Source organism: Vidua macroura, chromosome 12 (genome assembly GCF_024509145.1).
Source record: "Vidua macroura isolate BioBank_ID:100142 chromosome 12, ASM2450914v1, whole genome shotgun sequence".
Classification (NCBI taxonomy): domain Eukaryota; kingdom Metazoa; phylum Chordata; class Aves; order Passeriformes; family Viduidae; genus Vidua; species Vidua macroura.
In genome coordinates, this window is record NC_071582.1 from 18,527,501 (window position 1) to 18,554,163 (window position 26,663).

General features: G+C 42.8%; 2 protein-coding genes across 3 annotated transcripts in view; one reads left to right on the forward strand and one right to left on the reverse strand.

Moving 5' to 3' along the window:
- The first annotated feature begins 471 nt into the window (after positions 1-471).
- PGPEP1L (pyroglutamyl-peptidase I like) lies at positions 472-10,705 on the forward strand. The gene is given in 6 exon segments (XM_053988567.1): positions 472-504; positions 507-546; positions 2,245-2,297; positions 8,426-8,542; positions 9,003-9,232; positions 10,168-10,705. Coding segments are annotated over 6 exon segments (666 nt in total). The 3' UTR covers positions 10,361-10,705.
- Positions 10,706-11,868: 1,163 nt separating this feature from the next.
- The window catches only part of IGF1R (insulin like growth factor 1 receptor), a 171,777-nt gene continuing 156,982 nt past the window's right edge, over positions 11,869-26,663 (reverse strand). For both annotated transcript variants that reach the window (XM_053988224.1, XM_053988225.1), the window contains exons 20-21: positions 25,392-25,526; positions 11,869-19,381 (exon numbers count right to left, since the gene is read on the reverse strand). In XM_053988224.1, the coding sequence (XP_053844199.1) occupies positions 19,015-19,381; positions 25,392-25,526 (502 nt within the window). In that variant the 3' untranslated portion in view covers positions 11,869-19,014. The remainder of the gene's footprint in view (positions 19,382-25,391; positions 25,527-26,663) is intronic.

Here is a 26,663-nt window from a genome sequence, read left to right on the forward strand (position 1 = left end):
TCAGTGTCCAGAATTAGAGCAGCACATGGCAACTTTCAGGGGCTCAGTTTCATGGCAAGGTAAGGGAGTTTTAAACAGGAGATGCTGCCTCATCACTGCTAAACTAAACCATTCCATTTAAATATACCAAAGGAACATGCCTGAACATGCAGCACAAGGGGACCAAATTTGGAGTTTCTCTTGTTGGCTCCAAATAGTGCAGCATCACAGAGGCAGAAGCAGGAGCTCAGAGAGTGCTGAGCTTTAAAAGGTTAAAGCTCCTAAGGAATGCTGCTGCTTGCTGTTCCTCTTGTTGCCACTGGCTCATCTAAGGGCAATCATTACACATATCTTGACATGTGAGTTGCTGGATAATTTTCCACTGCAGGTCATCTGAGGATATAGGAACGAGGGTGAAGCTACATCAAAGAGATTTGCATCTTGCTGTTTTCAATTAAACACTTTTCTTTTTTTTTTTTTAATAGCTGCAAGATGGGCAGAACTAGTCTGGCTTGCTCCAGCTGTAACTGCAGATGAGCTGGATGGGAGTGCAGGAGAGGGCAAGAGGTATTTGCTAACCTCCTAAAAAGCTGACAGTCTGGTTCTCTCCTATGATATTTATGGCACATATCCTTGTTGGGAGCACTTCTTAGCACCCTGTTAGTTTTTTCCTCCCTTTAGATCACCATTTATGTCCAGAAATCTCCTTGGTCAAAAAGCTTTAGACAAGTTAAGACACACGTGCATCTTTAATCTACTACAGAGATTATCACAGAATGTCTCTGTCACATTTTCACCTGCTCAGAATATAAACCTGCTGGCAGGGAGCCCAGTTTCTTTTATGGAGCCCAGTAACATTCAGCCAGTTACCTCTCCACATTGCTGTAGGTATTGCAGTAAAACTCTCATACATTTAGTTATTTTTCATAGCAATTTTAACCTAAGCAGTAGTCTCTTAGGACCACCACTGACACAAGTGTTTCATTGTGAGCTACTTAATAACTTTATTATAATTCTGCACTTCTGCACACACAGGTACAGAAACTTGTACAACTACAGCTCCAAAATGGAGCAGGTGCCACCCGAATTTTGCTCTCAAAGGAGAGTGGGACTAATGGGGTTTTGTGTTTCCTGGAAATGTGAAATGAGCACTATTTTCTTTGTTCCCTCCCCATAGGAGAAAATCAAACCTGGAAAAAATATTGTCAAAAATACAAGCTTTCCATAACATTAAAGAGAAAAGATGGAGCCATGATGAAATAAATATTAACAAATTAAGAAATGCTTAAAGTCTAGCACTAATTAAGCTGTCACAAGCTTGCATTTAGGCTTAATTGTCTCCACATACAAGTATCTTTCACTGTGCAAAATGGCAATCATCTGCTGTCAAGTATTTACTTGTCCATTTAAGGATTTTAAATATTTAAGAGTTATAGCATTAAAACCATTTCACAAACTCATTTTCCTGACACCAGTATCTAGGACTTGGCAACACTCTGGATTGAGAACATTATTTGAGATTAATAAAGATAGTGTAAGTTTTCCATCAAACTTTTTAATGACAAAATGCCCACCTGCTCAAAATTAAGTCTTTCCCCTTTTTATTAAAAAAAAAATAATTTCACCAAAAAAAAAAGAAAAAAAGCATAAAATTGAATGTAATACTTTGGAGTCAAAGTGTTCTTTCCCCTTTTCTCCTCTCTTTTCCTGGGGGGAAAAGTGAAGACATTTTTCCCAGCATCACAAAAAAAGAACATTTTCCCAGACAGAAAACTCTAAGTTTTCATTACTTGTGATTAAAATAAATCACAGATTAAATAAATTTTACTCTTTCAAACATTTTCATTAAATATGCCTATCTTCATCTTCATGAGCTTTAACAATAAGAATGATACATTGTGACCTGGGAGTATTTAATACCAAACCTTTTAGCAGTGGTATTTCTATGGATGCTGACCCTTCCCCAAAATCATCACTTATATGATCTGTCCTATTGGAGGTACATTTAACCAGCTCCAGTTAAGGCTCTCTCATAAGAAAGCCTTGACATGAATGAAGATTGCAGGATTAGTTCTTTTATCAGTGAATATACAAACTGAAAATATTATTCCCTTAAGTGTTATAAAAGCTAAATCCTATCTAAAAAACTCAACCTCCATATCCAAAAATAGGAAGATAAAGATCAAAGATGTGTGTGCACACATCAGCACCTAATCTGCAATTGTAGAATAAGCACAGGTTAAAACCACCTTTCTTTCTTTTCAGGTTTTGGTCCCTTCAGACAATACCTGGTTAATTCCAGCTGGGAAGCAGTGAAGGTAGGCATAAAAAAAAATTTTAAAAAAAGGAGGGAGGCATTTTAATTTTTAGATATCCCAACACAAACTGGTTTTAGGGTTTCCATTCCCTTTTCATGACTCATTAAACAGAATGCTGCTCCTCATGGAGCAGACACCCAACATGGAACAAAGAGGATAATGAAGTGAAATATTATTTTACTTGCTTTATTTTTGGTGCTATTTAAGCACTTTAAAATATTATTCTTTATTTTAATTTTTTTTTTTTTACTCATGGTGCCTTCTCTACAACTACTGCATGTGCCACAGGTTATGTCTGCCTTCAGTAAACCATCATTTTATCCTCTCTGTGTGAGGTGATTTCTTTCTCACACAAGTATAGCCTATTGAGATCTCATTGCCTGCTTCAGGAACACAGAACTTAAACTGTGCCAACTCTAACTGTGAGTTCACATTTCAGCTTTGGCTTCCACTTTCAAATGACAGTGAAGTCTACAGTTAAATTGAAAACAAGGTCATTCAGAGGGTTTTTTTCCTCCATACACCTTGACTGGCAGTAACAAGTCTCAGATGCAGTCTTGAAAATTCCTGCTTGTTTCCTGAATCTGTGCAGTAGAACAAATTTAGCTGGAGGATACAAAGACATGGTTTGGATACCTGGCTTTCAGCATCAACTGATTCATTCTCCCTGTCACAGACAAGAGCCTTTCCTGGAGTTCAGTTACTCTCATAAGGTACCTATGAACAGAGTTATTGTGAGAGGATCTTCCACATAAGTTTTTAGCAATCCCAAGGTAGAAAGATGGTTACACAATGAAATCTGAAACTAGTGGGGGAACAGTCAAAGTAGTAAAATTAAATTGGAGCATTGGTCCAAAATATACAAGAAATGACAGATAATATTGGTAAAATGGAAAGTAGGACATGTAAAACAAACCAAGGGGACTGTGTTCCATTATGAAGACTGAAACAAGTCCATACATTTTTTAATGTTTTGGACATTGAAATGAGAAAGTCAGCTATAGGAAAGTATTACTAATGACAGAAAGGTGATGGCTCTACAGGACTGTAATCATAGTACAAATTTTGGTGACAGCTACTGAATATCTGTTTTGAAAATGAAGTACACTCAAGCCAAGATGATTGAAAAACAAGGAGCCAGTATGTTTCCCCAAAGACCAAAGCTATAGCAATTCCACCAAAACATACATCTTTTCTATTCTAGCTTTGCTGGGTGAAGAATGCTGAGTGCACCTTGGTGTTTGATAGAATAAATCTATTGCCCCTTCCAAGTCATGAGGGATGTTATCCCTGTTGGCTAACAAGAAACAAAAATACTTGTGTGATACCTTTCCACACCCCAGTCATGACAGGAGACCCATAAATTATCTTAACTCCAACTTGACATGTGCCCTAAACCACAAATATTTGTCACTTGACAGTGTTCTTGCTCATTATTTCCTGATTCCTATTGGTTCTAATTTTGGGTGCAAGATCATCCTCTTCTGGCTGAAAATAGAGCATTTTCTTTATCTGCAAGCAAAACAGCCTCAAGCAAGAATGCACCGATGGGATGAGTTTTCTGTAACAATGCCATGAGCTGGCTATGCCAGGGAGTTACATAACAAGGGCCACAGCATTCCACAGCAAAACAGATGTCAGTCCTTGTGCATGGAGGAGAACAAATCCATTTCCCTCTGATGTGGCACCCTCTATGTGAAATTAATTTATATTCAGACTGGGGATGCTACTTTGGTTTTCTACTCCCTGGAAAAGGTGGTTAATTCAGGCAATTCAGAGAAATTTGCTGCAAATCTGGAAGTACTTTGAATTTCGATAGGCTTCTCCACACTAAATAGCAATCTCATAGTATTGTTCCATTGGCCTCATTCATAGGAGTAGCCCTATGATCTTCAGGAAGCTTATGCACATGTATTAAAGATAGCAAAATTTAGTATTTTCATCTGGAAGTAATCCTGTCTTGGCTTGGGGTACCTGCATAGATCATGGAGTGACATAAAAGCCTCCTGCCAAGTCTCTTTGCTGTGAACCACGAAAGTGTGCACTCACATTCAGCCTCAGGAACATGCTGAGCAGCCAGAACAGACCTACTAAATATGACTGGTCAGGCTTAATGCCTTTGTAGCATTACCCAGAACTATCAGAATTATTACCCCAGAATGAAGTAGGTGCTTATCAAAAGCCTGGATAGCACCCTAAGTGATGATGTAATGCTGATACACACAGTCTTAGAAGTTCACATCCCAGAAGGGTCCTCACACCAAAAGCATCTGAAATCCTGTAGAAATACATTTAACAGTTCCAGTGTCCTAATTCCAAAGCATAGCCTCACTTTCCATGCTCTTGAAATGGATCCTTGGCCAAAGAACCATGGCTGCCCTTCTATGAGCAATACTTGCTCTTACTCACAACTGCTTCCTTAAGCTCCTCCGCAAGATGCTGCTGATGGGATCAGCTGTGCCCCTGAACCTCTCTTCTTGCTGTAGGGAGAATCAGAGATTGATCCAATGAGCACAGCCCATTCCAATAGCTACATCCCTTCTATGTCCTCATTGGGCACACAGAAAAATATTGTTTCTCTTACAAACTAACTATGTACTACTTCTGCTTTTTTGGTGAATAAGCCAATTTCCCTTGAAGTCCTCAGGAATCCAATGATAAATGTCAGTAAAACTCTACAAATCTCTATATCTACTGGTTTAGAAAGGGTATTTGTCCTGAATTTCCTCTTTAAGAATATGAAGATGTAATTTTCCAAGAATGTGAGGAATACCCCATTGTTTTTGCATGGATCTAAGTTCTCATGACAGAGACTCTCGCACATGGCATTCATCATCATTGCATTCTTTATCCATGGAGTTTTTGTTCCTCAGCAGGTACCCCTCGAGTGTTCAGGGAAAAGGGGACCCAAAAGCACAGACAAACCTGTCAATTCAAGGTCATGGAGAAAAGCTTCAGAGCTCTTACAGACACCATCACCTGGCCCAGCATGGTTGTCCAGCACTAGAAAGACAGCTTATCTTTTAGAAACCTGTCTCACTAAGTTTTTCTCACATAACTTCATTCACCTGAAATACTCTCCTAAAATATGCACGAAAGCTCTGCCAGCAACACTTTTAACTGTGGAAGTGCAGGACATTCTCACTAAAGGAAAACACCACCAGGTATTTACTCTGCATTTTTTGACAAATCAAAGAGTTACCACAATATGTTAGTGCTGCAGCACCACATGGGACCTTCAGAATCCCAGATCCCCTGATTTATTTATTCAATACTACAGATTAATGGTCCCACATAATAACCCTTGGTCCAACTCTGTTGCTGTGTCTCCTCCAGAAAGTCCTATCTGGAGCTTGGCAGCAAAATGACCTATCAGGACACTCCACCATCAAGGTCAGAGTCCCCAGTTAATAGGGCACAAATGTAAGTTGAGTGACAACATTCATAGTAATTAAACTGTTAGTGCAAAGAACAGGTCACATTTCCAACTGCTTCTGGGAACTATGTCTGCTATCAGGAGATGAGGATCAGATCTCCCAGCACAGTTTTTCATCCTGCCACTGACCATGTGATCTTTGGAAATCTGTCATTTAATCTCTCTCCCTCTCTGCTTTAGTTTCATCATCTGTGAAACTAAGGCATTGCTATTTAGTGCCTTCATTTCTGTGTGGGAACTTCCTTACATCCCTGAAATTTTAAGAAGGTTATCTACAGGATTAGAAAAAAAACCAACATCTTAAAACAACCAAACCAAACACATAAACAAAACCCCACTAACCAGCCACACAAAACACCTTTATTTGCAGTATACTTGCAGTCTGGCTGGGCCAACTGAAACCTTCTGGTTTCCTTTCTGCACCAGCACAAGCAGTTCACAAAATTAACACACGCAACCACCTTCCCAGCAACCCAAATCAGTGAGAACTCAGGCAAAATCAGTGATGTTTTCCAGAGTTTTCTAGAAGTTCAAGCTATTTCCAACACAGAGTTTCCAGCACCAACCTGAGCACAGTGCTGTGCAAATCACTTCTCTTAGGACCAGAACACCAGGGGACCAGGACTATGACCACAACTCACAACAGCTCAAAGTCAGCAGCTGATAATGCTGGATTTCTTATCCCTTCTAGAAGAACTTCCCAAAGACTCTTCATGTTTTCTTTTGAATCACTTTTCCCTCAAAACAGTCCTCCAAAATTTTTCTCCTCCTCTGAAATTTCCTTTCCTGTTTCAACTACAAAAGACAGGCACTTGTTTACTGAATTCACTCACCAGTGTGAGCTCTGGTTTCCAGGTGCAGTTATCCTCCTCTAACCATCTTCAGTCTCCCTCCTTAAATGCAAAATTGGTTCTGGTTAAGTCTAAGACAAGGAACAGCCTTTTTTTATTTTGGTCCATGTTTACACATCTGGTCTAATGGGGTGAAAGCCCATGGCTGGGATTGTTAGACAACACAGTAATACACATTATTGACAACATGCTGAAATTGCTTAGGACATAGAGAACCATCTTCCTTTTGACACAAATCCTCAGCCATTTGCTATTGGCCAGCTTCAGTTTGGTCCTGCACAAAAGTATTTCTGTGTGTTTCTGCCGTGACAACTGGCGACAACAGAATGGCTCGACCCAGAGAGCACGAGAGGAGAACAGCATTACAGCTGGCTTTGGGTCTCCATGTTCTGCACCAGTTTGGGGTAGTCAAGTCCTCTAAGCCTTATAGTTTAAATTTAAAATGCTTTGGAAAAGAAAATGCTAATTGTGAACCAGCTGGGGTTTTCTTGTGTGGAGGCTCAGGCACAGTACAGCATTCTTCAGCGAGATGATGCAATGGGCTCTCAAAGACTGTCAGCGCCCACAGGAAAAAAGGCTGGCACTGTTCTCCAAATGTGTTTACTTCCCTGCAGGCATTGTTTCCTTGCTTGTGTCAAATAGTTTATTGAGCACAGCTAATCAATGCTTCCGCTGACAAGAAAATTGGACCAGTTTATATAGGAAGCGAGTGTTGAAGGGCAAGTTTCCCAGAACTGTGGGCCTCATCCACATGGGTATCCTGAGTGAGAAACAAAAACCTGAGAAGACAATGACACTGAATACAGTTACAGGTCTCCTGGCCTAATCAGACACCTCCACTTTTGCCCATGCCCCCTTAAAAACTTAACCTGTGCCATCCTTTGGTAGTGGTTTACTCAAATGGAACAGGGATTTTCAACCACCATTCTATTTTCTGGGACAAAGCTTCCCACCTCAAATGAATTCCTTCTGCGTCCTGCCACTGCAGCTGCTTACCTTCTGCTGAGGCCTAGGCCTGGTTTGTTAGCCCTGTTCCAATGACAAAATCCTTTCAAGTCACTTCCATGTGACATTTATTCTCCAGACCATCTTCCAACCACCTGGCCAACCTGCTGCTTTGAAGGGTGCCCTTGTTCCATTCACCTCAATTCTGGGCATAATTTTTTCTTTGGGAAAATTGGTCCTGTGTGGAAATTCAGCTGTACATAATTGACAGAGAAGTACCATCTCAGTGACATTTCCTTTCACTAGAGAAACGTTCTAGACCAAAAAATAAATTAAACTCATTCTAAATGTGACTTCGTCGTGTTGACAGTGACCTTCAGCACAGCTTACCTGAACCTGGTCAAGCCAGCAGATCTTGTGCCCCTGGAGTGAAAACGTCATGCTTAAGGTGAATTCTCCTCGGTTTTGTCTCTTGGCAGTGCAGTTTTTCTACCAGATCTTTCAGAGAAACTGCTCTTACCTACAGCAAAGCCTATTTAGATGCTTTCAAGGGCAGAGCTTTCCTGAGAGACACTGTCTCGTGGTGCCCCAGGGACCAGTCCCAAAGCAATAACCCCTCCCACCCACTGGAGACTGAGCATCTCCTTGGAAAAGACCACAATGGCTCCACACGGACAGACGTGACATTAGGAGACTGTTTAGCACATTTTAGCCTCTTCCAGTTAAAAGAGAGGGAACAACAACAAAACAAATCTCATTGCAGACCAATGTTCAGGAACTATGGGCTAAGGTGTAGCTCTTTCAGGTGTTTTCTCAGTTGAATCAGCCCAGTTTCTTTATCACAGTCAGAAATCCAATTTTCCTTCAAGTCCTCGGTGGCTTTTTTGTAAACACAGGAGCTGTCCAAGAGAGGCCTTGGTGAAAACATCGATCTCAGGATCATGCAGCTGCCAGTGGTTTACCAAAAAGCAAAGGAGCAAGTCTGCAAGATATGGACAACTCTTCAGCCACTGGTGGGTAATGATGAAGTAAACTATTTCCTCCCCTCCCCTGAATACAAAGAAAAAATCTCCAAGAGAGTATTGCAAAACATCAAACAACTCTAGAAAGTGCCTATTGAAACTGTGATCAAGGTTCCAAGCTGAAATTCGGAGCACACACTAATCAGCATGTTGGTTTAACCCCATGCCAGTTAAACAGCATAACTGATGCTGAACAAAGGAAAGGAAAATATCTACCAAAAACTACAAAAAAGATACTGCTGCTCTGCAGTCCTGACTAGACACAACAAAAACTACAGCCTAATTTGTTTTTTATTTATACTACCTTATCAAAGTTTTCTTTAGACATGAGCAAGGCTCCCCACCTTGACGCCAGTAATTCACATAATGCTTGGCACTCTTGCATCACGTGTTTTTAAAAAGCAGGTCTCATTTCTGATTTCCTATTATTCACCCTGGTGGGAAAAACCAGCTTACAGTTCACGTTGGGCTGGCTTCGTCCACCACAGCATTCATCATCCTGGAGCAGTGTGGGAAGAACAAAGGCTACCAGGAAAGGGATGCTTGTGGTTTTCACCCAGAAGGTGCCTGCTGCGTGCTAGATGGCCCAGAAAAGATTGAATCTACAATTAATATGAAGACTCTCTGGAAAAAGGTCTCAGTGGAAGGGATTGATATCATCCTTTCCAGAGACGCAGGAAGGTAAACATCGCGTATCAGGGGCTCACAAAAACTACTCAATCAGCTCATTTAACCCTGGAGAATCTTTGCCATGTATCTTTGCTCTCATCCAAACAAAATCACACTGAAGCAAAGTCTTCAGAGAGGCATAAATATGAAACTGGGATGGCTTTAAATTTTATGTAAAGCAGCCTCCATGAAAAGCTACAGCCAGTAGATATTTTTCCATAGATTTGTAAATTCCAAAAGAAACAAGTTCCAACATAGCACACCCTGTGATGAGCAACTCCAGTAAACCTCAGCTATTAAGAGAGTCTGAAAGCAATACAGACTAGTAGCAGATTTTAATCTATTTTTCTCAGCTGGGAGGGATACAAAATGTAAATAGATACACTGGAGAACAGCAATTACAGGTACTGTTAGAACCAGGCCTGTGATCTCATTATGTATTCCAGTAGCACTGAAGCAATTTTCTACTATGCTAGTCTTCATTGGAAAGGAAAACAAACCAGTAGTTTTTATTTTATTTTAAATAAAAATAAGCTAATATTGGCCCTTAAATTCAAGATTTTCACCTGAATTTTAAAAGGTAGAATGATCAGAAAAATCTCTTCAGACAGGGAGATTTTATGACTTAAGACAAAAACTGTGTTACATGGTTGTAATTTCCAGCAGGGTGTGTTACTTTTCCCACCCCACAAGAATGCCTGTCTTGGATTTTTTTTTTTACTTAAAGTTCTTTGTGGGTGGGTGTCTGAGAAATCAAACCATCAGATAAGCAACATTTGTTTCTCAAACTTGGTTTATTTCAGCATTTCCTTTATTCACTAAGCAAATATGTTCTTAATAATTTCATAAACCAGACCTGGTTTGGCTACTTAGAATATTTAAATTTAATCAAGGTTTACTGAGCCTTAATTCAGGTTTCTGGTTTTGTTTTGTTCTTAATATTGCAGGTACATCTGTGATTACACCTACTACACTTCTCTGTATTATGGCAAGGGAAGAGCTGCTTTCATCCACGTCCCTCCATTATCTGAGTCGGTAACAGCAGAATTTCTAGGAAAAGCATTACAGACCATTATCTTAGCAATGTTAGAACAGTGTGGGGAACAAAGAGAGATGGATCACAGAGGGAAAAAATTATGATTTCTTAGAATGCAATTCCTTACCTCTGAAATTAAGCAGATCTAAAGATTATTTAAAACCCACACACAAAGGATTTTATAGCCCACGTTATTTTCAGTGAAATTTCCTTGCAAAACCCAACCATTTGTGTATCTTAGAAAAGGCTTGAGGGGAACAAACCCAAAAGATTGGTGGTTCATATTGCTAACAATAAAGTTTTTCAGATTTCAGAAAATGTGAAACTGGATTGAAAACATTTCAGATGCTTAATCCTGGTTCTGTTGGTTAGAAGGACATCAATAAAGACTTGCTGACCCCAGATGGATGCTCACAGCTGTAGGGACTCAGCACAGGATGGATGCAACAGAGATCCCCCTCATCCCCTGTCTGAGTCCAGAGTTCAGCCCACAAAAAAACTTGGGTATGGGGGAAATCAAAACACACTTGGGGATTATGGTGTGGGAAGTTTTACAATTCTCTCTTACTGACCTGCTGTAGATGCTGCTTTCCAGATCAGCAACAGGCTCTGACCCAGAGTGACTTCAAAGAACACAGAAAACTGGAAAGCAGTAAGGATCTATTATGCTGTTGGTAACTTGAGTTTCAACCTGAAACAGCCACTTTCCCCAAATTCTCAGTGCCTGTCCCAAGGGAAAACCCCACAGTCCTTCCACAGAGCACAGCCCAAAGGCAAATCCAACAGCTAACCTGTCCTGAGAAAGGCAATCCTAAAGCACTGTGCTGTGAGGAGGGTTAGGGCATGTGAGGTTACCTACAGAACAGGCACCAAAGGAGATCCCAAATTGTAAAGCATGGGAGCAGGCTCCTCCACATCTCAGACAGCTCCATACAGAAGTGCTGGGTACCACAGAGGTCACAGCACTGCCCTTCAGCACACAGGGAATGTCCATGCTCTCCTCTGAAATCCTGCTGCCAGGAGACAAGGACAAGATGCAATCAGTCAGAAACAGCACAGCAGCAGCTTAATCTGGACACCTGGGATTTCTTGAGGGAAACAAAATCCTGTTCCTCAAGCACCATCAGTAAAAAGGACAAGAGACAAACACAACAGCACAGGCAGCTGCTGCGGCTTCAGGCCACCTCTGAGCCTTGTTTTAGTCAACACATTGATGCCAAGAAACTGAGGAAGTGGAAACACCAAGATAATGCTGGTTTTCTGGCCACTGTCTTTTTCAGTGTTACAGAAAGCTGAAAACCAGCTGCTGGCTGGCTGAATGCCTCACATGGGGATTGCTCTGTAGGTAAATAAATAACAATGCTCACCTTATTCACAGGAACCGCCTCGTGCAAAACTGCTCAAATCTCAGCCATGAAGGATCCAAAAGCTCAGCGTCTCTGGATGAAAATGCTTTTGATTTCAACCAAACAATGGCAGTACTAACTCTAATTAAGAGTAGCTCAATTAGATGCAGCCAGAAAGGGCAGAGGAAGACCAGAGCGGCTTTTCTCTGAGTTTTCTAACCTGTACTCACTTTGCATAAGGAGCAACAAAATCAGAAACAAACAAATGCATACAGAATTCTTTTATTTAACTTAAATCATGTAGTACTGAAACTACTAGAAAAAAGCAGAGTAAGAGAAACTAAAGGAGCCTTAGCTTCAGCCATTCAAAATAGACAAAGTTTCTTCTTTTCATAATGTAAAGAATCCCGAGTATATCGCAATAACAGGAATAAATTCTTACAACAGAATATACAAAAACATTTTGAAATTTTTTTAATCTACTGATTCATTTTAATATAAACACAGGAATTTCTTTAGGAATAATTTATACACAGCAAGTCTTTTTATGTAGTAAATTGGCCATGTTATTGTTTAATTTTCTCTTTAAAAAATTTAAACAAGAAAAATTGGAAAATGTATTTGCAACTGCATCCATTCCTTAGCACTTTCTAGTTTTTTGTCCCAGAGGTAGACAAACTCTGGCCAATCCTTTCATCTCAAACCTCACTGGTTCAGAAAACAGAAGAAGATAAAGGTGTCCCTGTCCACAGCAGAGAGGTTGCATCTTCAAGATTTTTAAATAACAATAAATAGGGACTCCGCCTTGCTCATTTCCACAAAGCTTCCAATGGTGCTCAACAGCTTTAGAGGCTGCACACAAGCATTTAAAGTGATAAGAAATTTGCAAAGAATTCTTCAATAGTAATTACCAAAACCACCTTTCCTCTTTCCCTTATGCAGTCGCATCCTCCAAAGCACGAGGCCCCCGTGGCGCAGGTGCTGAGCGGCCCTGGGAGCCTGGGGAGCAGCAAACCCCGCTCTGTTTCCCTGACCAGTGAGGTTCCTGTCATCCATGAAGGTAACTGCCCTAGACAGCAAAGTGACATGACCAGGTAAGAGGATCCCACCCCAACCAGAGGGCTCTGGAAGACCAGGATACTGAAGATACAGAACATTTTCCCACCTCCTTTACTCACTCGCTGTATACTGGGTCACAAAGCTTGGGCGGGACAGGGGAGAGGGACAAGCCATGAACTGGACAAGTCAGCGATTCCTTTTTGGCATACTGTAAAGCTAACTAGTAACTGGTACCATGGAAAAACTGATCACAGACAGACACAGCCACACACGGACACAGAAAAGTGCCCTTAAATTATATTTTAGGCATTTATAAACTACAAACATTTTATAAAATTATTCTATGTACTTACAAAACGCAATGAAACATTTAGTTAGTTCTTGTAAACCAGATCTTCGTCAACTGACTACCCGTAATCTACTGGACTTAAAGCCCTATTGAAAATGCTAATTAATGGTTACTAATCAACAGAATGCATACCCAAAAAATATATATATGAGCACACACGCATATGCACACACACAAACTAGTGAAGTCCTCAGGTACTTGCAGAACAGGCTGACTGTAGGTCAGACCGATCCGTACAGGCCAATGACCAACCACTGTCACACTCCTGGTAAGGAATTTACTGCTCCAGCTGCAAAGTCCAGAGGTTCATTTACAAGTACCAACTATCAGAATTGGGACACCTGAGCGCTGATGCTGTCCCACAGATAAAGCTCAGGATACGATCTCAAATTTCTGCCAAGCCCTGTGTTTCTGTAAATCCCCACTGCTGCGTCCTTTGCTGTCAGGTGGCTCCCCACAAACTCCTCCGTGCTGACTGACCCAAGCTGCTCCATGTCAGAGGTTGTTCAGCACCTGTAAGCAACCAGTTCTGAACCGAGGTGCCCTACGAAGCCCTCCTGTCTACTTGAGTTCTGTATCTTCAGCACCCCTGGCCACTTGTGTTGTTTCTACACACCATTCTTCCATCCTTGTCTGCACATCTACTCATGGGTTAAGTTGCAATACCTGGCTTTATCACTGGTTAGTAAGGAGTGGATCCCTTGCACCTTCCTCCACTGTTGTTCAGCCCAGTGATTGAATACACGGTTGACAAACAAAATAAGAATAACAGGAAACAAGTGTTACTTGTACTAATGGAATGAAAAGGGTTTAAATATATATATATATCTATATTATAGATATACATATGCAGATATATATATATGTATATATAGATATATATGTATGGAGTTACACCAACAATAGGAGTGTTGTTCACTTAGACTTGCATTGAACCCAACACCCCTCAGCAGTTCCCAGAGGGCCTGACAGCAGCTCCCTCTGATCACCAGTCATCCTGGGCAAACTGGGCTTTCTTTCCTTTGTTTTAAGAGACCAAGAGGAGCATCAGTGCACCTGGAACCACACAGCACTTGGCACCAGCTGGGAGGAGCAGGGGCATCACACAGGGTGGCTCCACACCTTGCACCGTGCTGGGCTGCCGCCTCTGGTTTATCATCCCACCAAGGAGCACCTGATTTAGTGCTGTGTCTGCACAGCAACCGTGTTCCCTGCAACCAAACCAGCTCCTCTGCCAGGGGCACTGTGCAGTGCCACTCAGGAGAGACCCACAGCCGAGCCCTGCGGTCCCGGCCGCCTGCTCCCCTCGGCGACGCCAGCTCGTTATCCCACCGCATCGGGACATCTCGGTGCCATTCCGCAAAATGCTGGTTTTCAGGGCTGGGTGGGCTTTTGTGTTTAATTTATAAACAAACTGGATTACTTTAACTTTATTCAAACATAGCTGAAGTTCTAAATAAATTTTCCATACCAGACAAGCCAGTGGTCTCAGGGAAGAACAACATTACAAACCATATTATGACTCTATCAAGCCAACATTAATTCTCAGTTGTTCACATGCACAAACAACTCGATTTACTGTCCAAGGGAAGTCTGCATGAAAAACCCATGTGAATAAAGCTATTCAAAATGCACAAAACACAACAAAAAAAAGCTATGGAAACAAACAGAACAAAAAAGGAATTAAGCTTGAATTGCAAACACAGAATGCAATGGTATCATGAAGGTGGTTTGGTCCAGGAGAGCTGACTGCCATCACACACGGACACGAGGCCTCGTGGCTATCTTCTACTGAAGTGCTTTTTGAAATGCTTCTTGTGATGCTACGTCATTAGTGTTTCTTCCTAATGCATTGTAAAACCACCTACGTACAATTCTACAAACCAGTAACTCGGACAGTTTTAACAAAACCCTCCTAGCCAGCTGAAAGATCTGAGGATCTCCAGTTGTGGTAATCAATATGTGCAAGGGAGGGAAACAGCCACTGCACCCAAAGGTCACTTGAACATCAAACATGGAAAACCAAACTAATCTAGTAAAAACTTCCAAATTTGCTGGATTCTCAGGACTAGGGAGAAAGTCCCTCCAAAGACAAACTGTAGTAATTAACCACAGCGCTGTGTATCCAAGAGGCTGGGTACAACTCCAAGTAGCCAAGCACCACGTTACTCAGATACCACAACCAACACCTGCACAAACAGCTGCCAGAGCTGGAAAAAAAGGAAACATTATACAGCAAGCTGGTGGCAAGCTCGTGTTAGTCCTGTGTGCTTGTAAACCAGTTACATGCTGTCAGAAGGCAGTTAAAATTTGATGGCTGGTCCATCAGAACCCACAGTTAGAATGCATATAAACTGGGGAAGAAAAGGGAACTGACTTTTTACTGGCACATTAAAAAAAATCAATTCAATGTTAGTTTGGGAAAAAAAATAAAAAAAATCAGTGCTCTCATCAAACAGAAGCAGCAAAGACCAAAGCTGTAAATTTGATGTAGCAGCCAGTGACAGGTTTTGGTCAAGAAAGCAATGCCATCCCATATGAGCCAATTTATTTTTGGGTTCTGATTCAGCCAAGTATCTTTCTGATGCTTGTGACATCTGAGCAAGAACTGGCAGGAATGACTTAGTCCATTCTACAGGACAAACAGAAAAACATTCCCTTTAGTATTTCTTCTGGACCTTCAAACATTGTAAACATTTGATTTCTGTAACAGATTTCAGGAAATACTCACAATTTGAAGTTCCCATATCAGGTCAACTGCATTTCCACTCATCCAAACACACAGCATTTTGCTGCTGACCCAAGGGCTGCTGTGACAGCACATTAAAAAGCCTCAGTGTTTCCTTAAAGAATGGTCACCCTAAGTCAGACAACTCTTGGGTTTCTCCTCACAACAACAAATTTTAATAAAACGGAGAAACCCCTTGGAATTGAGGCAAATATTCTGAGGTGACCCTCTGTGGCAGGCAGTGACTGTTCCCCTCCAGAACCTAGAGCATGTGGTATATGGAGTGAGAGGTTACCAGTATCAACGGCATTTATTGGCTGCTGAGAAATGTGAGATGTACTTTTTTTTATATACACACATATAAAAAAATAAGAGTGAGGTAGATAAATGTTTGAAAAAAAAAAATCAAAAACTGTCCCCGTCATACGCTAAAACCCTTATCTCAGTATTTAAATTCGTTATGGGGCATCTCTACAGTGATTTAAACTGATATCACAAAAATAAATAAAAAATCCTACATAGAATACCTTCTTAATTAACTTTTTTGTCTTTTTCATTTTCAAAAGGGAAAAATAACTATGGGACAGAGGCAAGAGAAGATAATGGGACCTAAACTACACAAGCAAAAAGCACTACAAACTTTTAAAAATCTCCAGTCAAAACTAGCAATCAGTATATTTTTTACTCATTGTTCTTACTCAAAAGATTTGAACATTTCCATCCCAGAACCACTTCTTCCTGCCATCGTTTGGTTGGATCAGTGCTAAACAAAGGCCTAGACTGGAACTAAGGTAAGATGAGCAACTGGTGCGACTCCTTGGGTGTCGACTTCCTGACGGCCCCTCCTCCCCCTCTCACCAAGGCTTCTGCAACTGAACAAACAAGCTCACTCGTCTTCTTTTGTTCTGAGGTTTGGTCTGTGATTTAAGCCACAAGCTTGGACTTGTACAGGTTTCCATAGCTGCCAACACTTCACTGTCTGCCAGCCAAGCCGCCGGCCCCAGCTCTGAGCTTCTCACCAGCCCCACGGAAATGGCGCGGGGGCTTCCCTTTGGTTGGGGGTGGTTTTCTTCACCAGGGCTGGCAAGTGCAGCCCAGATGCCCTCCATGAGGGCTTCCCTCCACAAGGGCTTCCCCATCAGGAAGGTGAAGAGCTGGGGTTGGCTGGAGCCAGGTGATTGATGGCTACCCTAGGAATGCCTGGCATCGCCAGCTGCACCTGGCACAGCTCTTGTTCACAGGGTGGAAGGGGTAAAAGGATCTTTTTAAGGATCAGTGACCCAAAAGCCTGGTGTCTGCTGTTGTACCCAACTAATAATTTAAAAAGAATACATGTGTGTGTGTGTGTGTGTGTCTGTGTGGGAATGGGCGGGTGGATGTGTGAACAAGCGGGGAGGGCAGGAGGGGTAGGACCCTTGTACAACAACGAATATAAACACTGAACAAGAATGTACTAAATAGTTAACCTTTTGTTTCTGACCTGAGTTTGTATCACGCCTTGCACTGTAAGAGACTCGCGTGCTGTCTGGGCAGAGGTTAGTGGGAAGGAAGGAAAACTGGGGCTTAAAAACACCACACCACAGCACTGCCAGAGTGTTCCTGTGCGGGGTGTCCCTTCTTTCTCCTTGTCCCCCTCCAAAGCCCTGTAGCCCACACAGCCAAGATGTTGTAAAACAATGAATGGGAAGGAAAATAAAATTTAAAAAAAAAAATTTAAAAAAAGGAGGAAATGTATTTATAAAAAGGCATTAAACAGTTCATGGCAAATCATATGAAAGGTATCAGTTACTGGGAAGGAGGAAGTAAAAGTTACACACTATAGTACAAAGCATAAGAAAATTTGTTGAAGTGGAAGGGAAGGGAAGGAGGGCAGACCTGAAGGTTTTCATAGATTAAATCCACAAAGATAAAGAACAAAAAAAATAGCAGCTTTTTTCTGTACAGACATATAGATGAGTATCTGAACCGTAAGAAAGTTATAAAAGTGACACAAAAGACAATGTGTATGCAAATGATCCATGGTCTAACATAGAACTGCAAGACCCTTCGAGAAGTCTTAATAATAAAGAGAAAAGGTCAACAAAGCATCATATACTTGAATCCGGTTACTGCTTTTTTTTGTCTTCTCCAATTTATGTTTCTAGGTGTTTTTTCCTTGCAAGCCTGGGAAGGAAGGCAGGCTGCAACGATGGAGATCTCGGCCGCTTATTTTCAGCTTTTTCGTAACTCATTTTTGGCGGGCGGTTGACTTTTTTTGTACAAAATGCACGTGTTTGTTTAGCTCACCACTGCCAGTTTTGTCCAGAATTCACTGGGATGGGGACAGGGGTGGAGGGAGGGCAGGTTCTTTACCCCATCCCTTTTATCTTCTCCATCACAAGAAAAAAAAATAAAAATCACATTTTGTCCAGTTTTGAAAAAAGATCTAGACAATTTGACTTTTTTAATTTTTTTTTTTTAAATACCAGTGCATGACTGAATAGAACACATTGGTCAGGATCTGTTTTGAACAGAGCAGTTGATTACTGTGCTCCTTCCATGACTACAAAAAAACAGAAAAGAAAGCAAAAAAAACAAAAACAAAAACCAAAGAGTTCTTTTTTTTTTTTTTTTTTTTTTTGGCAAAATTTGGCAGCGTTGAAAATGGTAACAGCCTTGGACGAATGATGGCCCTTTTTTATTCTTTTACATGTTCCTAAAAAGATTAAAGAGCAACATTAAAAATCCAGTCTTTTTTAGTTTAGGGTTTTTTTGTGTGTGGTTTTTTTGTTTGTTTGTGGTTTTTTTTGTTTGTGTTTTTTTTTTTATAAAGACCTACAGTGTTAGGCAGGTGCTTGCAGGGGTACTGGGAACCACCTGGCCTGCAGTATCTTTGATCTGATAAAAGTGCTGTACGGTTGAACTTGCACGCAGATATGTTTCCCATTATGAAGCAAAAAGAGAGACAGAAAGAAAGAGAAAGAAGAGAGAGGAGAGAGAGACATCAGATCTCAAGTTTTCTGTTGCTATTAAGTGTTAACATTAAGAGTTTTAAAAGGCCAACTGTGTGCCCCATGACTGGAGTCCTTGACTGAAACAAACATCTGCTTGCATATTGAAAAAAAAAGAAAAAAGACGGTAACTTGTTTACTGAAAAAAGGGTTCTCCCAAGTGCAGCTATGGCAGTTCTGAAGATCCACTGAGGTACAGTAGGCTTTTGAATATATTGTGATTTTCTTTCTTTCTTCCCCCAATGCCTGTGTTTGTGTGTGTGTTGTTTCTGCGAGGCTCCGAGGATCAGCAGGCCGAGGACTGGGGCAGCGGCAGGGCCCTCTCGTTCTTGCGGCCCCCGTTCATGTGCGCGTACGGCTGTCGCTCCTCGAAGCTGGCCCGCAGCACCACCACGCCGGGGCCGTTCTCGGCCTTGTGTCCTGAGTGCTTGTCAGTGGGTTGCAGGGTGGAGGAGGGGTCTAAAGGAATGCTCTCCATGTTTTCAGTCTCCAGGTCAAGCTCCTCTGTGTCCGGAGGCTTGTTCTCTTCACTGTAGAAGAAGGAGACCTCTTTGAAGGCTGGGTCCAGCTCGTCTTTGATGCTACCGATGATTTCCAGGAAGGAGGGTCTCATTTTCGGGTTGTACTGCCAGCACATGCGCATCAGTTCGAACCTGGGCAGGGAACACACAGGAGAAACTTTTACTGAGGGGTTCTAGAGCCATGACTGGGTCAGACCACACATTTTAGAGAATCATCCCATCCCGAGGGAAGCCAAAGTGACAGAACTTTCACAGGCCGCTTCCCCAGGGTTGTGGGTTCAATACCTGTAACTCACCATTTACTTAAGACTTGGACTTGATGATCCTGGTGGGTCCCCTCCAGCTCACAATATGCTGCCAATCTCTGTGTCACATTTCCACCTTCCTTCTCATCACCCATTTACTCCCACCTCACCTTTTCTGCTCCCTCACACACCTCTGCCCACACCTTGTGTCTCGCAGGTACCTGACATCCAGAACCATTGCATACTTTTATTCTGACTTGGTATTTCTCTTTTTCCCCTAAATTACCCTGTGCTTACTCAGCCATAAGCTACAAGATTGCACCTCTTGGAGTATCTTTTTCAAACAACTCATCCCACCCCATCAATACTGACTTGGGAAAAAATTAAAATAGGAAATACAGGCAAGGTAAAGCACCGCCTTTTTCCCCTGAAAGAAGAAAATTACATTAAAATTAATTGTAATCCCCAGCGGACATTTGGCAATCTCAAAGACATTCTCTAATCTTTTTATTTTAAAATTAGGTTGTTTTCATTTACGGCCGGGGATGCATTAATATTTTACAGAGCGTGAGATCATCTGTTTAAGCACATCCATGATTAGATCTGTACAATGTCCCATGCTGGCAAAACAAAACCACAAAATGAAACCGTAATACAGACATAATGAAAACAGAATTTTCATGACACAGCAAAATTGGATATTCCCAGGAGATCGCCCTGAGCTTTAAACATAACACAAGAAAGGATTTCACCGTCTGTGAAGGTGGAATAGGGATGCCTTCTGTTAACACAGCACAGTAATAGGACAAATTTAAATAAGAAAAGGAAGATTAGCATTAATTCTTCGAGCCAATCCTCTGTGTACACAGTGCTCAGAGGAACACGCTGTGTGGAGGAAGTCACTGCTGGCCAAAACTACTACTCTGTGCTAGAGTAAGAATGGATCTAAAAATAAAATAAAGCCAAGAAAGATCTCTCAGTTAAGGTAACGCACATCTCTGACTCACCTGCCAGCACTGGGACCTGCAGCTCTAATCAGAACCCCTTGGCTTGCTGGGGTTTATTTCCCACCTCTGCCAGCCTTCCCTTAAGCCAGGTCACCTAAACTTTTAGCTTCAATTCTAGAGAACAACAACACCATATTTCGAACTTCCACAGATTTTCAGGGCTCAAATGAGCAATTTTATTTGAGCTTTTCATTAGCTCTCACTGATTTGTGCCTTCAGTTGACCAGATCTCTGCATCACAAACAAATTCACTCTCTTTTTGTATAGGACCTAAGTTCATCCCAGAGTAATGCCCCTGCTCTAGAACAAGCCTTCCAACAGGACCGACACTGAACTGGAGAAGCCTGGGCTCTGCAGCCCATGGTGGGTCTGGAGAGAGTTCAGGAGCCCTGGCCTGAAACAAAACCCCAGCAAAGAAAGCCCCTGCCCAGAAACTCGGGAAATTGGGAAATACTGTTGCACCTCCACTGTGTTCTCAGCTGACGTGAACCAGCAGAGAGGGCAAGTGGCTGTGTTTGGGCTGCAAACACTGCTGAGTGCTTCAACCAAACCCAAAGCAATCTTCACTGAAGTGCATCTAAAGTGCCCAATATCCCTGCCAGAGCTCCACTGGCACCGCTCCGCGTGAACAAACGTCAGCCACCTGAGAATGGCCTTGTGACACCCAGCAAGAGCTGGCAAAACCAGTCTGTGCTGGGAGAACTCCCCGGGTACTCAATGCTGCATTGTAACCGCACGTAGACACGTAAACACTGCCCAGCTCCTGCTTGTTTTTGAGTCTGTGAAAAGCCTTTCAGAGCAAAAGCGAAGCCAGACTATAAAACTGCACCGTACCCTCACCCACAAGGGTGAGGAAAGCTTGAGACATAAATATATAAAATCCATTTCTGTTACTTCATTGCTGTTTCCCTTCCAGCTGACTGCTGTGTCCCTGAATAGAAGCTTGGCTGGAGCCAGGAACTCTGGATATTCGCTGGCGCTGCGCCCCGAGGCCTAAGGGCAATGCTAAGGAGATACCACAAGCAGCGGAGTAATGCATGTGACATCAGCACAAACAAGGACATGTGATGTTTCTTTTAAGCCATTCCAGATTTAAAAACCCTACAGAGTTCCCATAAAAGGATTTTTTTTCCCTTTTTAACTCTGTGTGTTCACAGGCCTTGTTTACATTATCTTAAACAAAATAAAAACCTTTCCAATAGACAATGGAGGAATTTACAGGCTGTTAATACAACCTGAGCAGATTTATAAAGTACGTTCCTGACTGGTGGCAAGTGAGCTCCAGGGAGCTGGAGGCACCACCATGGGTTAGGGGAATAGTCAACATCCCTCTGTGCACTGAACAGAAACTGAGTTATGTTTTGTAGTGAGACATAAAAAAAAAAAACAAACCAAAAAAAAACCCAAAAAACCCAGAAAATGGAAAGTTCCTATAGAAGCTGCATTCCATTTGTGCTTTGCAATACACTTGATTTGGTGGGGAAAAGCAAAAGGACCCAAAAGGACCTCCCCTCCCCTGCTGGTGCTGCCAGTGCCTCTGCAGAGCAGACCCCGGGTTGTAAGCAGGAACAAAGGGAAATCAGCACTGCGTAAATAGTCTACAATGCATGTGGGGGAAGCAATCCTGCTTCAAAAACAGAGTGGAATTCCAGCCTCCACAACTTTTAAAAGCCCCATGGGAACACACTGTCTGAGAGCTTCAACTGTACCAAAGCTTGGTGCCACGCAGCCGTCACCTGATGAGCAGTGCCATAACAATGGGAGGACATAAAAACATCACTGAGTGCACAGGAAGAGGAGAAAAACAGCAAAGCTTCTCCTGGCACTGTCTTACTGAACCATCTGTCTTACTGCATGGTTCTGTCTGCAGAGCCACGCGAGCTATGCCAAGAGGGTGTAGCATAAACACAACTGAGGCTTGTTTCACCCTGTACAACAGTAAAGAGCCTCCAGAAATACCCTCCCCTTTGTGCTTTGCCCTTTTCACAGGGATTCACTACCTCCCAGCCACAGGACAATCCCCTGTAAGATCCCCCTTTGGCCAAGCATCCTCTGCCCTGCACAGCCACACTGTAGAACAGAACCTTTCCAGCTCCACCTAAAAGCTACTGACTCACTGTGCCAGGGTCAGGGGAGCACAGGCACTGACAAGCATGACCAGCACGGCAGGGATGGAGACACAGAGGGTCCCAGCCTGCCTGCACCCTGCAGAATTCATGGGGGGAACACGAGGTCCTGAGGGGAGCTCCTGCCCTGTGGCTGGAGGCTGCAGGGCTCTGTCACCATCACATCACCTGCACGGCTAAAAATAGCAGATTTGGTGACAGCAAGACTCTTCTCTCTGTTCTCATCTACACTTCACCCCAGCAGTTACCTCCTCCACCTGTTCTGGAGGTTTCTCTCTGTCAGCACACTCCCCTCTCTGCACAGACAGCTCCACTGATGTTCTGACCAGAATTTCAGCCGCTTCCAAACCAAGAAAGAAAAAAGTTCTTGTGCTTTTGTAGCTACCCCAAGAGACACAGGAGCACAGAGCTCCCCTTCTTACCTGCCTCCAGGCAGCACCAAGCCCAAGTGACCTCCCTGCAGCCAGGCTTTGCTTTTGGGACATCTGGAGTTAATATTAGGAGTCAATACTAATGTATCACAGACCAGTCTCCACCAGCCAAAATTTGTGCTACCTAAAAAGTACCTCCCACTAGCATAGACATGCCAAGAAACCTGCCTTTAAACACAATCTTTTAGCAATCTCCACAAAGAAGAGGATCCCTTGGTTTACAAAGGGTTCCATAAAGCAGTGGCCTGGAACATGCTGGGATGCAGGGTAAGATCCATGTGCAATTTCAGGGCTCTTAGACACAGTTAGAAACACTCTTCTGCCCATGTTCTGATCTTCCTGTAGGTCCCCAGCTGAGAAGGAGGTTACTGGGCCCTGGAGAGGACCTCTGCCTACAGAGCAGGTCTGGTCCTGCCAGCAGTCTGTGGGTGAGGGCCGGGAGCAGTGGGGTGGCACAGCACTGTCACAGCTTCCTGGGCAGGGAAAGAAGTGAAAACATGCAAAGAATAAAGCACCACAGGAACATAAGAGGTTTTTTGATTGCCAAGTGCATGTGCAGGAACAAAGGTGAAGGTTACTCTTGGAGCGCCCTACTGTTATTCCTACAACAGCCTACTTGAATTTCAGCAGGTTTGGGTGTCTGTACTAAAAGAAAGACAAAACAAGCTGAAAGGGAGCAAAAGCACATCACAATAAGGTCATACTTTTTTTTTTTTTCTTTTTACATTTGGGATAAAGCCAAGATGTTTTATACTTAACTTTATCACTAAAAAAAAAGCAAACAAAAAAATCGCCACTAATGTGGATGTGCCTTAGGTCAGAGTTCAGCCTCATTCCTTTTTCTGACAGAGCAAAGCACCACAATTCAAAGGCAGATTTTTTTTTTTATTCTGCACCTCTGCACTGTCAGGCTGAATCCTGCTGGGCAGAACCAGCATGTGAACAGCTTCTCCATGAGGAGCAGCACAAGAAAGGCCTTGGCTCTTACACACCGGTGCAAGAATTTGCTCTGCCAGACTTTAAGCAAGTTCTCCCAGCTCACAAGCCAGGACCTTGAAAGTGGATTCATCCAGTAGCAACAGCCCTGGAGCAGAGGAGATTCCCTGAGGAGGGGGAGGAAGGAGAACTGGGTGGGCTGCAGCAGAGAGAACTTCTGGCCTGACTCCCCTCCCAGCCCTGCTCATACCACACACACCCCAGCTTAACAGGGAATTTCTAATGCTGGATCTCTCCCCAGTGAGGTTGTTCTCACTGCAGAGGTGCTTTCTCCTGTGAACCCAGGGAGCTGAACCCATCACATCCCTGTCCTTCCCCATTTGTGCCCACCCCATTACACAGCTCTGACCACGTTAAACAATGTCCAGTCAATCCGACTGCCAGGAATTCTCCACAGCATCTTGAAAGGGAAGGAATGTGAAACCAAGGAATCACATGGCAGCTACACCTCCCCCTGCATATACCACCCACCCCCCTCAAACAACAAAACAACACTGCCTGTCATCTGAAACCACAGCCAGGCTCCAGCCAAAAAAGCTATTTTCCTAAGAATTCCAAGCAGCTGAGGCCCTTAAGTGATTGTATCCCTTCTGTGGGCCTCCAACAAATTTCAATAACTGCAAGACGCAGTATTTCCTTCCCAAAAGTCAGTTTGGGAAGTATATCAAAGCAATAAAGTCTGAACAACTGAAACTGCTGTACACAAAGGCCAGCAGAAGTATTTCAGCAATGTAAAGCTAAAAACTGAAGCTGCTGCACTGCACACCCTCTGCTGCTGTGAGGCTTTGGGTCGATCCTGGGGCAGGGAGAGGTTTTTCTGTGGAAAACCTCAGCCTGTGCTTGCAGGGAAGGAAACTGTTAGCAGGGGGGATTGGTTTATCTTAATGGGACAAGTGCTGTGGCTGAAACAGTAGATCCAATCCAGCTTCAGATACGTTGATTTATCTGTATGAGAACTAAAAAGTTGAATTCCAGTGTTTACACATATTTCAGCTTGTCCCATGCTCTCTTCTCTCTTTATGCTCAACAGAATTACTTTAAGCAGAAGAGATATGATTTCGGCACAGAGCCTCCTGATGTAGCAAATGTCACTTATGAAGTGACATTTTTATTCAGTAACACAAAACTTGGATTTTATTTACTTATTAGAGGAGATAGCCCAACATGCAAAGTTGTTTTGTGGAATGTCTCACTACCATGAAACACTGGATTGACAGACTGAGCAGCCCCTCCCACGATTCACTCTCTAAGAGCCCCTCCTGTGGTAGCTGCCAAGAGCAGACCCTGCAGGGCTCAGGAGGCAGGAGCTGTGCCCACAGGGCAGTGGTGGCACTTACAGCATGTCAGGACAGTTGTCTGGCTTTTCCAGCAGCCCCCCTTCCATGACGAAGCGCAGCACCTGCTCGTTGGTCATGCCCTGGTACGGCTGCTCCGCCAGCGTCGCGATCTCCCACAGCACCACTCCGAAGGACCTGCAGGAACAGCACAGCTTTAGGGCTCCCAGCCATCTTTACAAGGCTGTACTTCTTACAAGATGCTGAGTGTATCCATGGGTGTTTTCTAGGTGTCCATGGGTGTTTTCTTTTAGCAAAGAACTCCAGTTGTTCAAAAAACACGTGCCTGTGGTGACAGTCACGACCCCTCCCTCAAGAGACTGCTGACTTCAAACACCTCCACTTTAGTGAGAAAAGGGCTCAGGTGAGAAAAACCCCTTTGTGCCATGCATGTAACTGTGTTCTTGAAACACAGCTTCCAGCTCCTTCCAGATAACTACAAAGGACAGCAGAAGTGAAAAAAGCAGTTTGTCTAATAATAGGAATTGATTACTGGCAAAGGAAGATAAGCATAGTTATGTAATTGGGTAGTTTGAACCTAAGTATTGATACTTTCTAAAAATATCTCAATTTAAAATTAGATTATTGAGCAGACACAGCTCAAATTGTCTGCCCTGCACTGAAGAGTCATCTACTTTTAGAGCTGCTGGGCAAAGAAGGAAAATCTCGATGCTGTCTGACTTGTGTGATAAAATGCTGAGTCAAGCTGAGCGAAAAACACGCAGTTCCACTGGGGAGGTGTTATGAAAACAGGAGTCCAGTGTCATTAGCTGGTTATGGCCCTGTGGTTTTATCTTTCAGATATCCCTGGGATCTAAACTGGTTGGCATCTGGAGCCAGAAGCCACAAACTGCCTTGCAATTGTTTTCCTTTTAGGGGAGGGAGGGACAGGGGGTCAACTCAACATTTGGGTGCCTTTGAAGCTTCTTTGATCACCGCAGGGATAACGAGGACAAGTCTTGCACACCTACTCATCAGATTATCCTAACAAATAAACTCAGATTGCTCCTTCCAGGCAACTTCCAGCCTTGAAACAATGCAAGATGCTGAGGATTTATTTATAGAAATCCACCCTCACCCTGAACAGTATTACATTAATTTTAAAATGTCCTCCTAACTACAACAAAACCAGCCCTAATTACCTCATTCTTCAGCCTGAAAAGCATTAAAAGAATGAGTTGCTAAAATAAAGCTCCACCCTTCAAACCTCCAGACACTCTTCCTTCCTGCAGTTGCCATTTCACCTTACAGCTTATAAATCCTGGACTCCAACCA